This window comes from Idiotropiscis lumnitzeri, chromosome 7, assembly GCF_059441095.1.
Source record: "Idiotropiscis lumnitzeri isolate Australia: NSW breed Sydney's pygmy pipehorse chromosome 7, RoL_Ilum_1.0, whole genome shotgun sequence".
NCBI lineage: Eukaryota > Metazoa > Chordata > Actinopteri > Syngnathiformes > Syngnathidae > Idiotropiscis > Idiotropiscis lumnitzeri.
This window is the reverse complement of record NC_142397.1, coordinates 20,225,653-20,240,925: the sequence shown is the minus strand read 5'-3', so window position 1 is coordinate 20,240,925 and position 15,273 is coordinate 20,225,653. Positions and strand designations below refer to the sequence as shown.

At 38.4% G+C, this 15,273-nt stretch overlaps 2 protein-coding genes across 7 annotated transcripts in view; both read right to left on the bottom strand.

Annotated features, from left to right (window-relative positions):
* Nucleotides 1-8,594, bottom strand: part of LOC148333983 (uncharacterized) — a 28,848-nt gene extending 20,254 nt beyond the window's left edge. For 5 of the 6 annotated variants that reach the window (XR_015844273.1, XR_015844274.1, XM_088301087.1 and 2 more), the window contains exons 1-8: nucleotides 8,436-8,594; nucleotides 8,117-8,200; nucleotides 7,471-7,582; nucleotides 3,867-4,083; nucleotides 3,505-3,669; nucleotides 2,692-2,808; nucleotides 2,525-2,605; nucleotides 2,277-2,375 (exon numbers count right to left, since the gene is read on the bottom strand). Coding sequence is in view for 4 of the 6 variants with exons in the window: in XM_088301087.1 (XP_088157213.1) it covers nucleotides 2,277-2,375; nucleotides 2,525-2,605; nucleotides 2,692-2,808; nucleotides 3,505-3,669; nucleotides 3,867-4,083; nucleotides 7,471-7,582; nucleotides 8,117-8,195 (870 nt within the window). In the remaining 2 variants the exon portion in view is untranslated. The remainder of the gene's footprint in view (nucleotides 1-2,276; nucleotides 2,376-2,524; nucleotides 2,606-2,691; nucleotides 2,809-3,504; nucleotides 3,670-3,866; nucleotides 4,084-7,470; nucleotides 7,583-8,116; nucleotides 8,201-8,435) is intronic. The other variant, XM_088301089.1, reaches the window with a different exon arrangement.
* Nucleotides 8,595-9,883: 1,289 nt separating this feature from the next.
* On the bottom strand, nucleotides 9,884-14,943 carry mrps23 (mitochondrial ribosomal protein S23). Its single transcript, XM_088301487.1, has 5 exons — nucleotides 14,731-14,943; nucleotides 12,348-12,527; nucleotides 12,149-12,226; nucleotides 11,892-12,015; nucleotides 9,884-10,534 (listed from the first exon to the last, which is right to left on the bottom strand). The coding sequence occupies exons 1-5, from the start codon at nucleotides 14,772-14,774 to the stop codon at nucleotides 10,403-10,405; spliced, it is 558 nt and encodes a 185-aa protein (XP_088157613.1). The 5' UTR covers nucleotides 14,775-14,943; the 3' UTR covers nucleotides 9,884-10,402.
* Between the last annotated feature and the right edge of the window lie 330 nt (nucleotides 14,944-15,273).

Sequence of the window (15,273 nt, the reverse complement as noted above, 5' to 3'; positions counted from 1 at the left end):
CTGATCAGGAAACTGAAATTAGATATTTTTTATTCATTAATTTTGGAGAAATCGGGAAAGATGTGACTACTTGAAAAAACGCCTACTTTTAATGAGGAATATGGCCACGCCCCCATACTCTCCCTATGGTCTATGACAAACTCTCCATTGGAAGTCATTGTACTTTCATTGCTTGTAACGTCCAAAAACGGTGATCAATTGATACCAAAATTCATGTGGACAACCTGACCTCGGACCACTTCAACATATCAAAAGGATTAATCTCTCTGTGGCTGATTTATATGAGAAGAAGGAAATGTGGAAGTGAGCAGATCGCTATATATGTAGGTTGGGAGGACACGAGCTCAATGCTTTTTTGCTGATCACAGTGAGGACGCACGGCACAAAACACGAGTCGGGATATTTACAAAGACTGAAGTGGAAAAGAGTAGACATTTATTTGGATGAGGATTGGCACCAGTTTTTCGACCTAAACCAATGATACGTTCCAATGCGGCCACACTAGGCTGTGGAGTCGGCCTCCGTTTTTGTTCGCTGAACACTGACCCTCCCTAAGCGGCCCAGACTAAAAACACATGCCGCTCCGTGATGCACACCGTTCAAGAAGACAGCCCCGGTGTTCGATGGGGTCTTTATCTAAAATCGATGCCCACTCACTCTCACACCGAAGCTTCCAGATGCAAGCGGTGTCGGACAACGCGCGCGGCTGCTTGGAAGGCAACCAGGTCACATGAAGATGCAGACTAGCTGGACAGTAAGGAGCTAATGTTGTTGTGCTAATGCCTTTTTTTAACAGCTTAAAGCTAAATGTTTCTATTAGCCATGCCAGGGGATAATGATCCATGCCCGCCTGTTGATGGCCTGCTGGCCACTGCCAGACGCTGTCTGCCTGTTGACACTTGACACGACTTTAGTGTATCTAAATGTTCAAAATATAACCAGTCGGGGTTTGTGTGCACTTTCTTTTGTCCGCTTCAGCCTGTGTAAGTGAAGAAGAGATCGGCACGGTGTTTTTGATGGTGCGGTGGCGATCACCTGAGCTAACGTTTGATCTCATTAAATCCAAACCATTATGTAGTCAATAAATCCAAACCATTATTTCTTTCATACTTTTACAGGTTGAAGTAGACAAGAGTAGTAAAGTGCATTTGCATTTTGATCGTGATCGGTTGCCATTTTAGACAACAAGAACTAACAATTTGAGCAATATTAACTCACTTGCCTCCCTGCGGTGACGTTAACAATTAAAACCTTAACGAAGTTATTCGCCAACGTTGCGTCATAATTGTCCGCTACCAGTCTTATAGATCATGTTCCTCTCATAGCTTGGTATTCCTTCTTCAATTTGCATTTTTAAAGTTACATTTTCTGCGTAACAAGTATAAAGAAGGTTGGGAACCATATCGTGGGGATTGCAACTCATAATAGGGGCATAAATCCCACCAAAACAAAAAAAATAATCACCACAATAAAGTCAATCTCTACTTTTTAGTTTTTCACTTTTCATGAGGCGGTTACAGTCCCAATTAACCAAGAAAAATGAGGGATTACCGTATTCGGCTTTTGGGTGAAATTTCAGGATGAACCTAAAATGCACTACAAACTTGCCTGTAAAATTTAATTTGACTTTGTCTTGAAATTCTTTAAGGCTCATGTCCAACCGTTTGAGAATTCTTGCAAATAAAAAAAAAAGGCAATAAAAATAGGTGGGTCCACCCCAATCAGGACATTCAATTCTTTGCCTTTCTGTGAATCTTCCATTTTCTCTTTCTCTGTTGCCACCTACTGTAGACATTCTGTGACACAGTGGTTGTAAAGTCTCGCAAAGGTGAGGTATGCTTGAAGTCAAAATATAAACAGCATGAAGACTGTAAGGATTGTTTGAATACAAAGTCTAATAACCAGGAACTTCATTGGCCGATTCATGGATCAAACCCCAGCTGAGAATTTTGACGTTCAACTCCGCACATTCAAAGGTTTAGAAAAGGTCAAATTGAGTTAAGATGTAGAGGTTAGAGTGCATGTTAGATTCCTATATTAGTTTCACTCTATCCCTAACTCTGTGTTAATAGTGTAGAATGTTTCATATGTTGGCAATAATAGAAATGACTGTGCCTGAGATGACTCATAAAAACTGTTATGACACCAAAATTATGACACATACAAAATGTTTCATTTTAAATGAAATGTGAAGAACGGTGGCAATTGCAAAAATGAAAAAAAATCTAAATCAAAAACACAATTTGGTGTATGCGTATGTGCTACGAGCGGCATACCTGTCGGGATGGTGATTCAGAGCTCGGACCCCCAGATATGTCCTGCATTTCTGGTTCAGTCCTTTCTTCTGCTCGAGCTGCAGCACTAGCATCAGTGTCCTGAGCCACACACGTACAAAGGAAAGATTAAGTTATAAAATAAGATGCAAAATGGGAGAAACAGTATCAAACCTATTATTAAAATAAAAGGTCCTGTTATTGCTGACAAGGCCAACAACGAAACAAAAATATATTTAATCTAAATTTACCTCATATTGTATGCCTTCTCTGAGGTCATCCAGATCCAGGTGGAGGTTCATCAGTTGCCGGTCAGAAGATGGCTGACTTGACTAAAAAAATAAAATAAAATCAAGTGAGAACTTTATATCCTAACTGCAAATGTCCATAAGGTAACTGGTAAATAGTTATACTGCACCTCATTTCTCAAGATTTCATCATCATCACCGTCATCATCAAAACCAGGCATGGTAAGATATACTTTTTCTTCCTTCTTGGAGCTTAAAACACTTGCAGCACCACTGTTACGGAGTACCTGACAAGGAGAGAAATCAAAATTAACACTAAGTGCTTACTTTACAGTCTTGAAATAAAACACACCCATACCCATGGAAATAAAATAAAAAGTTTTCATTTACACGTTCTATTGAAAAAAGTGTGTCTTCAACATAAATGACAATAATAATAACAATAATAACAATCTTAGCTATAAATAGTATCAAGGGCTCCAGATGTATATTAATGCAATCTGATTTTCAGTTCCACAGATTCTGTTCAGCGTGGCGGGGAGCTGGAGCCTCTCCCAGCTGACTTAGAGCAAAAGGCCAATAAAACCCTTGAATGGTGACCAATTAATCACCGGGCACACATAGAGACCGATTCCCACTCACATTCATTCACACTGTCACTGAGTGGGAACTAAATCCATGTTGTCTATATTGATGACAGTTAAGTCTACCACTATGCAACACAATTAGAGACCATGTGTAACAACAAGATAAACATCAAATGTTGAAAATAATCACTTCCATAAATGTGCTGGCTAAATGTTTTGTTTCCTACATTGTAGTAAATTCAATTTCCACTTCTATGGGTATCATCATATTTTTCTCTTTCACCCATCTGTATAGGTTTGGCCAAACTCCAAATTGTATTTTGTTCCACTTCCATTACATAGAGGTTCCGCTGTAGTTTTGAATACAACTCCATCATATCATTTATTTTGAATTACCCCAAGAGGCCCAGCAGATGCTTTGAGGGGTTCCAGTCCGCCAGACCGAATAGAGCGAGGAAATGCAGATCCAGAGATTGGTCCGAGGACAGGAGCATCTAGACTGCAGAGAGGAGGCAGGCTTCCCAACGGAGGGGGCAAAGACCCCACTGATGAACCCAGGCCCTACAAGATCGAAAGCAACAACCACAAACTCAGAAGTCTCCATGCATACATGTCATGATTTTCTTTACAGCAATTAAACAGTTCATTGGTTTGATTTTTTCCCTCTCTGTTTCTCGAACATTGAAACATTAAGGTAAAAAAACATTATTGTTCAACATATGGTACTCTGCTGTAATGAAAATTGGAGAACCACTCACTCCACTTTTGGCTGAATCCTTCTTTTTCTCCTTTTTCTCCTTCTTTTCTTTCTTCTTCTTCTTCTTCTTGGCCCCAGAGGCCCCGGCAGCAGCCGTGCACTGGATGCGTTCACGTTCTTGATTAACGAGGCGGCGGTAGTGCTCATCACATGGGTGATCCCAAGTGGACTCACCAGAAGAGAAATTGTAATAATAGATGTCCCCTGTAACATCTTGGCTGCAAGAGAGGACATAGAGATGACACAACAATGAGTTCTTGTCGTATCTTATCTGATTGATACAGCATCAGGTGGGTATTAGTGGTCTAGAGTGGTTTGGATCCTATTTGACTGGCAGGACCTTTTGTGTTCGCCTAGGTTGCACAGAGTCCTGCTCTGCCCCTTTGTCGTATGGTGTTCCACAAGGTTCTGTTTTGCGGCCGTTGTTTTCGTTATACAATACAATACAATACTTGCTGCCCCTTGGTTCCATCTTACGAAAACATGGAATTTCCTTCCACTGCTGTGAAGATGACAGTCAGATCTATATCCCGCTGAGCAAAAAAGATGCTTTCTCGTTGAGACCACTTTTGTCCTGTCTAGAGGAAATCAAAATCTGGATATCACTTATTTACTTGAATTTCTACAAAAAGAAGACCGAAGTTATGGTGTCGGGTCCAAGTGGCCCTTCTACTTTCATCCCTGTTGACCTTGGCCCCTTGGCATTTTATCCTAAACTCAACAATCTCAAACTTGCGTTTTAAACTGTACAGTGATTTTAAATTAGATCGGCAAATCAGTGCTGTTGTTCGATCCAGCTTCTTTCATTTTAAGCAGCTGGCTAAAGTCAAAGCCCTTTTTTTCCCAGCAGAACTAAGAAACAGTAATCCATACCTTCGTTACATCAAGGCTAGATTACTGTAATACACTGTACTTTGGAGTCAGTCAGTCCTCCCTCAAGCGCCTACAACTTGTGCAAAATGCTGTTGCTCGTCTTTTAACTGGAGCTTGGTAGACGGATCACATAGTTCTTCTGGTATCTATTGTATATTTGTTTATGTGTTTCAATTTGTGTTCTAATTTCCCGCTAATTTATATTACACCATATGGAAAGCGCTTTGTTAGCGCTCCAGCTGTTGTGAAATGCGCTATATAAATAAAGTTGTGTTGTATTGTATTGTATTTTTACAGACACCATGATGTTGATCAAAATTTATCAGTAGTTGCGGTCTGGGTTTAACCCAAAAGAAACATTACTAAAGAAAATAGTGGCTTGGTTCATTCTAGGGCTGTCACTGTTGAATATTTTCAGAATCGATTATTCTATCAATTATTCCACTGATTCATTGAATAGTCAGAAAACATTTTATTTGGCATTAAAGTGCATTACAAATATTTTTTTTGCCGTTAACGTTTATCAACCAATTAGTGTTGTGCCGTTAATTTGGTATTGTTAAGAGATTAAAAAAACAACTAAACACCAATTAGGCAATATCACATGGGAGGGATTGATGTTACAGGTTTGGTCATGCTTTGAGTAACAGCAGATGTTTGCATGTATTTAGTTTACACACAATATATAATCGATCTGCTTTCATGAAGGACTACAGAAATCAGAGAATAACTATTGTTGAGAGGTTGAAATGAGAGGATTTGGACAATTTCAAGTTAAACAATGCTCTAAGCAATTACTCGATTCCTAAAAAAGTTGTCGATTAATTTTGATACATCTTGTTCACTCACAATAACCAAACGTTTGACTGTGGTGTACATTGCCATATTTGAACTTTTAAAGAAAAGGTAGTAATACTTCCTGGTTGAGGTGCATAGAAATCTCATTAGCTGAATGCTAATAATGTCCAGCCAACAAAGAACATTTATTTTACACCACACGACAATGTTAGAAAATGAGAACATACAGTACAACTACTACAGCGACCAGTAGCAATTTTAGATGTTCAGAAATATTAAGGAGCGCTTCAACACCCATTTAGAAATTGCCCAAACACATCCATTCTTTTGTTGTTAACAGACGTTCACAAGACAAGGCAAACGTTTATAAGGCAGCACGGAATGAAATCAGCCATTTCATATAATTTTATGCAACTTACATGAAAATATTGAGGATGTCTAAAATATTATATATATATATATATAGAAAAATAAATGTACTCAGAATTAGATGTACAACAACACGTAATACTCGCAAGACAGTCATAAGTAGCTTGTTGGTGGCCTGCTGTTGACATCTCCCTGCAGATGGTAAAGAAGGCAGCACTGCCACTCTCAGGTGTCTAGAACAGTCAGTCCTTGAGCAGATGCTACATTACCCTCCAATACATTTAGAGGGATGAATTCAAAGTCTTGATGTGGTTACTCTTTATATGCAAATAGCTCTACAGGAGGGGTGTCCAAATTTGGGGGAGAATGGCCAGCAGCTCTGCATCTCATTCAAACATATCCGCTCCTAGCCTGAGTAACAGCAGAATCACTCAAGCTTCACATTCAGAAAGAAAGAAAGCGCATTCTGTCTTAAGCTGACCTTGCAATGAAGCAGAAAGCGGAGAAAAAAGCGCAGTTCAAGCTATTTGCCATCATAACTGGATTGTCTTTTTTCACCGGTGCGCTATGAAAATAAATGTTGTTGCAATTTAAGAGATATGTTATTGGCACAAAAAAAGAAAGTGAAAAATGAGAATGAAATTCTTCTGTTCCCTTGCTTGCCACTCCATATAGAAAGTGAGTAGTAATTCAGGCCGATGACATGGGGTGTGTCAATTGTGAAGTTCAGCATATGAAAAGTGCCGATAAAAATTGGATGGTGGGCTGCAAATTGCCCTCGAGCCGTAGTTTGGACGCCACTGCTCTACAGCAATGTAAATAAAGCAACAAAAAAAAACCACCTAATTTTGTGACAAGTTTCTCGGGATTGAGAAATTTAAGATTTACTTGAAGCAGAATGAGGGTGGGAGGAGAATATGGAGAATTAAATTAATGACTCATGAGTGAAAGCACACCAAATGCCTGTTCTAAAATGGTGGAGACGTGGTAATGAAACTAATGACTCACAGTGCCACAAGATGTGTGACAGGAATAATTGAGTGTGAATTTCTGCTCGGATCCAATTGCAAAATATAATGACGATACTTGAAAAGTGAGGCAAACTGCCAGGAGCTCTGTATCGGACTGTCTTTATAAAACTTTTCAATCAGTGATAAAACTATGACACAACATATGTATATTAAGTGAAGGTATTGCGTTGATTGGCAGGCAAGTAAGTAGTAGTACCACTACATACACTTGATTAATCCTATAGGACAGTGATGGGCAACTGTCCGCCCTTGACGTGGCCCTAATTTAATTATTGAAATTGAAAAGCCGAGCAGTTTAAAGTTGCGATAACAGTGTTCACCACTAAAAAGCAGAAATTGTGCAAACCCAAGATTGCACTTGTGCATCAGAGAAGAACAGGATGGGTTCTACCAGTTTATATTTGTACACAATACACGTTTAGTATTGTATCACCTGTTTCGATGCCACACCTTTGTATCTTTTCACAGATTGCGGTGTTTTATTCGTTAACAGAATCCCATATGAACTTGACTGTAGTACATCCACTGACTTACCAAGGCTTCCACTCCGGTGGAAGAGGTGCAACAATTCCCTCCCTGGCCAGCCACATGAGCTCCGCCTCATTGTCAAGATCAATGCCTATCTCCTTTGCATACTCTCTGATCTCTGATAAGATGGGGGAGATAACACATTAAGAAGAAGTGAATGTTAAAATGAAAGAATTAATGATATGGAAAACTATGAGCTTGACGTGACAAGAAAAAAAAAACACCAATAAATACATTATTCGTATTTATCGCCAATGTTTGAGCATTATGACAGTACTCGGTGTAGTATACTATTTTTTTTAAACATGCTCTAAGTCACATGTGTCAAACTCAAGGCCCGGGGGCCAGATCTGGCCCGCAACCTCATTTTAGGTGGCCTGCAAAGGGCAAATTATCTGCATCAACTTCGTTTCTAGCATATTTTCTTCACTTTTAACAACACTGAGATATTGCCATTTATTTGTTACCATTCCTCCCCTTTTAAAATAAATTGAAAAATTGTTGAACAATTACTTACTAGCTTCTAATTTCAAAACTGGCTTTCCAATCAATTTATATGGGTTCACAGTCATACCGGTCCTCTGAGGGAAACCACATCTACGATGTGGCCCGTCCACAAAAATTAGTTTTGACACCCCTGCTCTATGTGTACCTTGGTCAGAGGGAATATAGTTTTCATCAAAGTCCTCCTCAAGGATGAGCTGGTCTCCAATGACCATAGGCGCACTCATGATTACTGCGGGGAGAAATCAAAGTATCAAAAGAGCGCGATAGGTTTGTAATACTTTAAAGTAAAAAATATCTCCGAGATCACATGTAAATTAAATTATGGGTAATACTTTGATCAATTTATATAGAAGTCCGTAGAATGGAAAAGCGTCTCAAACACATTGAATTTAGCTCGGCGCCATTTAGCTACAGCTAACTAAGTAGGTCAAATAAGAAAGCTTGTGGATCGCCATGGAGCTTACCATTAAACTGTCCGACCGCCCTTTGCCTCTCCAGATTCTGTCAGCTCAGAAACGCGGGCATTGTTTTTACTAAGAACCCAAAATTAGAATCTTATACGGATAGGAACATCTCTATGGACGCTTCCCTGGTTTCCTGTTGAATCCCTGAAACGGGCTGTTATTGGCTGGGCTGCGTGAGACATTCAGGAAACACCGTAAACATTTTTAGGTCTCATTTATATCCTTAAAGTCGTTTGTTCATTTATGAATACAGCAAAGTCATAAATATAATAGTTTCTGTTCTCTATACTTCAATTTATTGCTGGATATAAGAAAATAAATAAAGAAAGAAAATACATGCTCCCCGTCATACAACTCTACACACCATGTTAAAAGCGGAACAAAGAAATGAGTTTTTTTGTCTCAGATCAAATTCGGTCACATCATGTATCATATTTAGCCTAACATGCCTTCACTCTCATTCTAACTGATATCTACCAATAATATTCAGAGGCCATTTTTTCAGAAACCATTTATTGAACGTGCGTACATTTAATTCTTTTTCATAACTGTTGAAATTAATACACATTTATACAGAGCCCCAAACATGGATGCGGAACTTTGCGAGGGAACGCTCGACACATTTAAGTGTGAAAGTGTGCCCATTAATTTTTCGGCATTCTTTCTTTCATTGAACCGACATTGGCTCTGACATTCAACGACATATCAAGTACTGACGGCGTTGCATGTTTTTGTTCATCCGCTTGACAGACTCCATACGTTTTGATCCGAAGCTGTTTTCAATGCTGGTGGGAAAACGGAATGTTCCACTAAAATGTGGTCAAATCGAAAACATGGATAACGACTGCAATTTTAGGAATCTATAATTGGATTTTTTTGATGAATACAAAAATGGACCATTAGGCACCAAAATATTTTCAGGAAGCTATGATTGCTTTTATTATGTTGTACTTAGTGGTACATAAAACACCTGCTCTGGTTACTTCTTCTGACGCCATATACCACAGGTGTCAAACTCAAGGCCCCGGGGCCAGATATGGCCAGCAACCTCATTTTATGAGTCCCGCAAAGGGCAAATCATGTGCGTCGACGTCCTGTTCCCAGCACATTTTCTTCAGTTTTAACAACATTGAGATATTAAATATTGCCATTTATTTGTTACCAATCCTCCCATTTTAAAAGAATTGTTGAACAAACAAGTCATAACGGCCCTCTGAGGGCATGTGTTTGACACCCTTGCCTTATACCTTTTCTTGATGCTGCCCAGTTGGATTGTTATTTATGCTTAATTTTTTTTTAATTATTTGCAATTTCGGAATTGCTGCCTTTGTAGCAGAGAAGCTAATGTCTCATGAGCTTAAAAGTATTTGGTATTATTGAGCCTTTTCCTCACAGTAATACAAAAAAAGCTAATGAGAAATGTTTTAGTCCTCAATCACGCACCTGGGTCTGGTGTCAATACAATTTTTATTCTCACTGCGTGCTTCCACACAGTTGGCACACAACATACACTGAAACATCCACCAAACGTCAATGTAGACTTAGTTGCTTGTTTGGTGTGCTAACTTCTTGAAAGTAGCCTAGTGACAGTGTTTTTCCCCCCCGGTGACAGTGTTGATTGTAGTTACAATTCACAAAGATGGCTCAACGGAACTTCCCAGACCAGACTGGATTCTGAACAGCAACAGCTCATTTTTATTGGTGCCCTTATTTTAAGTTTTAACAAAAAATTGACTGGCTGTTTTTTTCTTTTTTTGATGGAATAAACTACTTGGTATTTCTTAACTTAAAATAGATTTTTACCATGTCAATTATACAAAAAGTGAAGAATATCAAAGTGTCCCCAACTGCCTTCAATTTTTCTGAATGAGGCCATTGGGTTAAAGAGTACGTACACGGCTGTGTTACTGCCATGATATTATTTCTAAAAGTGACCAGAGCCACAAAATGAGGAGAAAGTCAAAGTTCTATGAGGTTTGTGTCGTATGTGACGTATGCTCTTCTGGCTTTTGCTTGCTGTCATCACCAACTGACTGTTGCTCTGCCAACATGGCTGTCAGCTTCATCCCGAACAGTGGATCTCTGGACTCTGCCAACACCTGCAAAATAAAAAGCAAAACCATGATCATGTATTCCAACTTGCATTTTAAACCTTCCTCTTCCTGGGTTATGAGAATATTTTAATAGAATCAATATTTGATTGTCATTGGGATTGGGTTTTTTTTGGGGGGGGTGTACTGAAGTATTTTGACAATACATAAATCCAGTATACACATCCATATACAGTACAGTTGTTGAAAAATGCCATCATCTACCACTAAAGTGAAAATTTGTACGAAACCTACCCTAAATATTTCAAACGACCCTCTCTGAACAAATGGTTTACGAACAACATTTTTAAAACAAATACTTTTAATCTTATCTTTGTTTATGCTGTAAATTAGTCCAAAGTATGACTCCAAATAAAGTGAAAAGTGCAAGTGATAGAGATTACAAAGCATAATCATATTACTGTTGACAAATGTTAAAATAAAAGCTTAACATGAGCCGTGTTTGCGTTATTGTCAGATGCAGCCGAAGTGAAAAGGTCCTGCGCGCTGCGACAACACGTCGTGCTGCCGGACGGACAGCAGTCTTAGGAACAAAGAGGCATAAAGAGTTGATTTATTTTTACATTCAGGGTTTCCACACTCTTTTCTTGAAATTATTTTGCAAGACAAGTTCATCATCAAGATCACCACAGACACTATAAATTCCACCCCCAAGCTTTAGAGAAATGTGTTTTTTTTTGTTTTGTTTTCTTAAACAGATTGCTATAATGTTACCAAATACCACACCAAACTAGTAAAAAAAAAAAAAAAAAAAACTGTCACAACTGCAAATCAGTCATGGTTGCTATGGCTCAGTTGAAACCGCACAGCCAATTATGATGGCACACCTGCTACAGCTCTGTCACTCATCAAAGTCATCAGTTTTGGCACTTCTTTGGAGAAAATAAATCCTACTTACTTTGGTCTGAAACATCCGTATATCTGACAACGAAGTCATATGGCAATATGACATTTGATTGGTCAGTAGCGTCACAAAGGGCGCTGTGCTGGCTAAAAGCAGAGACAACTCAATGTTGCCCATTGAAGGCAGCTGAAAACAAGCATGCAGTACATGTCCGCTTAACATATTAATTCCCATTTCCGTTCATTCTGACGAGAAACATTTTAGTTTGCAAACAATCTGATGTGGACAGATGTTCCACTATCATCAAACACAGAACAGTGAATTGCATGTGACTTTTTATGCTGCCTGGCGACATTTTCTTTTGCTACTGCTCAAACTCATTCATTGCGTGCTACTCATTACCTCGAAACGACATGTCGGGACTGTCGTACACCCAAGAATTCTGGCGGTTATCCAGCAAATATCTTCTTAAGAAATGGATCTTCCGAAATGAATACTTACTTTTGATGCTCCTTTCCTCCTCAGTATGATGCCCTCTGCAAGTAAAGCCTTTGCAGTCTCCTCAAACAGAACAGAGTCATCCATCTCAGATTGGCTCTTTAACTCAGCATACTTGTCTACAAACCTACAGTGGAACACAAAATATTGTGGATATGTGGTTGACCCTCAACCGAGTGAGCCATCATTACAAAACACACAAACCCCAAACATATAACCTACATTTTTTAACCCCAAGATGGAGAAAATACAATACATACCTTTGACACGTAGACACAAAGTTAGATTTGGAAAGATCAAAAGGGCGAACCCCCATCCCATATTGTTCATAAAATTTCCTGAAATCACAGTTAGATGCATACATAATGCAGAATTTTCTACTTTATTGTATTCAATAGACATCTGATGCGATAACCACCATTGTGTAACAAGAAATGGTAAAAAGTGAGATTTACTTACGCTCTAACTTTATCTTCTGCGTAGAAAATTTCAGGCACTGGTTCTTGTTTAGTAACCTTGTATCTCATACGGGGCTTTACATATAGTGGTTCCCGTTTAGGTGGAAAAGCTTCATACACATCATACCAGATTGGTTTCTCTGTTTGCTTTATCACTCCTGAGCGTATTAGATCCCGAACCCTGGTAATCATATTTTCACACAATTAATTAGTGAGGCCGTATTGCACACTAATGTAATTAAAAATAAAGCACATACAGGCTCACAAAAATCTAAAACATTGAAATTAACACCACTAGGACAAACAACGTTTATGTTGAAGACATGGCCCTAATAAGGTAGTTGCTTCTTGGACAAAGTCAGGACTGAGCTTTCTGCCTGGATATGTAAACTTTCGGGCACAACGCTATGCAGAATATAATTTTTCTTTTCTTTGCGGAGGACTTTTGCAAATCTATGACTTCATTTGCGGATCAACGTTCTAAATTTGTAGATCAATTTTTACTTTTTTTTTAATTTTTTGAAGTTTAATCCCAGGGTTCAGAAAAAAAGGGTTGTATTAAACAATAAAAACAAGTCAACATAATTAAGGAACAATTGACTGTTTTCATAGAAACAATAGCACATTTTCTTTTTTTCTGGAAGCAAACCTAAATTGGTTTTAAAAAAAATCACCCAGCACTTCACTGCGATGTTGAACAGCATTGTGATGTGTTTTTATATACACTATTCAGTACTAAATTCCATTGCACTCTCTTATTTATTTATCTAATTTATATATTTGTCTGTATTATTGTTGTATTGCACTGGAGAGGGGAGCCCTCTAATCTCGTTGCACACTTGAGTACAATGACAATAAAGGGATTTCTAATCTAATCTAATCTAAATTTAGGTTAGCTTCTAAGTCTTTTCTCATCGTCCCTACATGAGTATGCCATTTGTCAGAAATGTATCTTATTCGTCGCCAAGTAGGCTATGATTACTGAATTAGGAGCGCCTCCGCAATTTTTGTAGGCGCACGAGAAGCCAGCCTAAACTATTGCTTGCTGGCTGCATCTGCGTAAGGAGCAGATCTTCCCTCGCCTTCCGATTCCACGCGGTAGGTGACGCAAGCCTAAGAAGCTTTTTAGTACTGTTTTGGTGGTTGTTCGTCCTCTTCTGCGTTCTTTTGACTGTTGTCTGTGCCTTTGATTCCCAGTTTTGCTGTTCTGTATGTTTTAATGAGGCGCAAAATTAAACATTTGTCCTGCAAACTGAGAAGCGAAACTGCTTGTTTTGAGCCTTGACTTTTCAATTACACTCTCGTGCATGTTTTGGGAATGTTCATGGAGGCCACAATATACAAAAGGGCCTGAGCCAAGATTCAGAACCAGAATCTATGGACTGTGAGGTAGATGACTGAGCCACTCACACCATTGCGCTGCTCCAAATAACATTCAGTTTACATTAAATTTTGTTTAATTAACCAGAAAATACTTCATGATGCTCCATAAAGTAAATCTGAATTATGAGATACACATACAACATGAATAAATAATGCCTTAATTGAAACACCCAGTATAACTAAATTGCTGCTATCTTAAAAGGAGTCAACGTTTTAACTACAATTTATCTACATAACCATTCCCCATTTTTTGTGAGGCTATGCAAATATTTTTTCAAATGAATATTAATGCATTTAAATTATTTGTTAATCATGTTTTCATCTTAAGTAAATACGTTTCAAAGCTAAACAAGGAAGCATAAACGTCTTTCTAACCCATTACAATTTATGTAATAAAATAATAACAAAATAATGTTTCTTCTACTGCTGCTGCTAATAATAATAATAATACAATAATAATAATAAACAGAACCGAATTTTAATGTTTTGTCGACAACACCAGCTGTCCAAGTTGCTTTGCCGTACTATATGTACAAATCCATTAGAGGACGCCCGTGCCTTGACAGCGACCTTCAAATAACTTTATGGGCATTGATTGATAGGGGCGAGACGCAATGGCTTAATTTGAGAAAACGGAAGTTTTTGATCGTTAAGTATTGAAACACCCGTTAAAAAACATCGTTTAGCCATTATTCAAACTCTAGGACACAAGATTGCATTTGTCGCAGAACTATGTCGTCATCAAGACGCGCGTTTTATATACTCTCTTTTGGGGGAATCACGTATACATCTATACGATCTATATTATCAACTTTAGTCATAAAATCTGGTTAGCAGTGAACTAATTTGGAATTAATGCAGTGAATCAAAATTAACAACGTCCGCGGGGATTGCAGAACTGATATTATTGTCCTTCGGTGTTATTTCAAGCAAAACACGGTTTGGTGCTACAAGATGGTTAAGTAACGAAACAAATAGGTTACTTTAAAACGCGTTCTTACCGCGAAAACACGGTTCCAACCCTTTCAAGTCTGCTCCCAGCCATTTCGCTTTTTTTCTGGTACAGCTCAGCAGAACCACTTGCACACTGCACAGCTACTTTCTCGTCAGACGTGAACTCGATTTCCGGTAGTACAGAATAAAGTATTACTGCTTGATCTGAAGTGACTTGTGATTAGTGTGTCTATTATGATCCGTGTCTCTTTTGGTCATTGAATATTACGTTTGAAAACCGACACTATAATAGAACAACGACTCGTTATTTGAGTTTTGTTTGAAAAATTGAGGTTGGGGGCGGGGGGCAGATGGATTTTTTTCGTTTGTTGACTGGAACGAGTAAGAAAAGGGCTAAAACATTTTAAAAATGTCTTTCAAACTAAAATAGAATACAGCACGAGATATAAATCGAAATACGGCTCGTGTATTTGTTTTAGATTCCCGGAAGTTGTCATTGGCAGCACACTATTTATTTATTTATTCATTCATTCATTCGTCCATTCATTCATTCATTCATTCACCAAAATGTATGTTATCACATAGACGTT

Coding starts and splice junctions, on each gene's coding strand:
- mrps23 (XM_088301487.1), bottom strand. CDS start 14,774: ATGGCTGGGAGCAGACTTGAAAGGGTTGGAACCGTGTTTTCGCG. Junction 12,016..12,148: donor TTTGTGTCTACGTGTCAAAG/GTATGTATTGTA, acceptor GTTCCACTGTAG/GTTTGTAGACAAGTATGCTG. Junction 10,535..11,891: donor GGAGGAAAGGAGCATCAAAA/GTAAGTATTCAT, acceptor TTTATTTTGCAG/GTGTTGGCAGAGTCCAGAGA.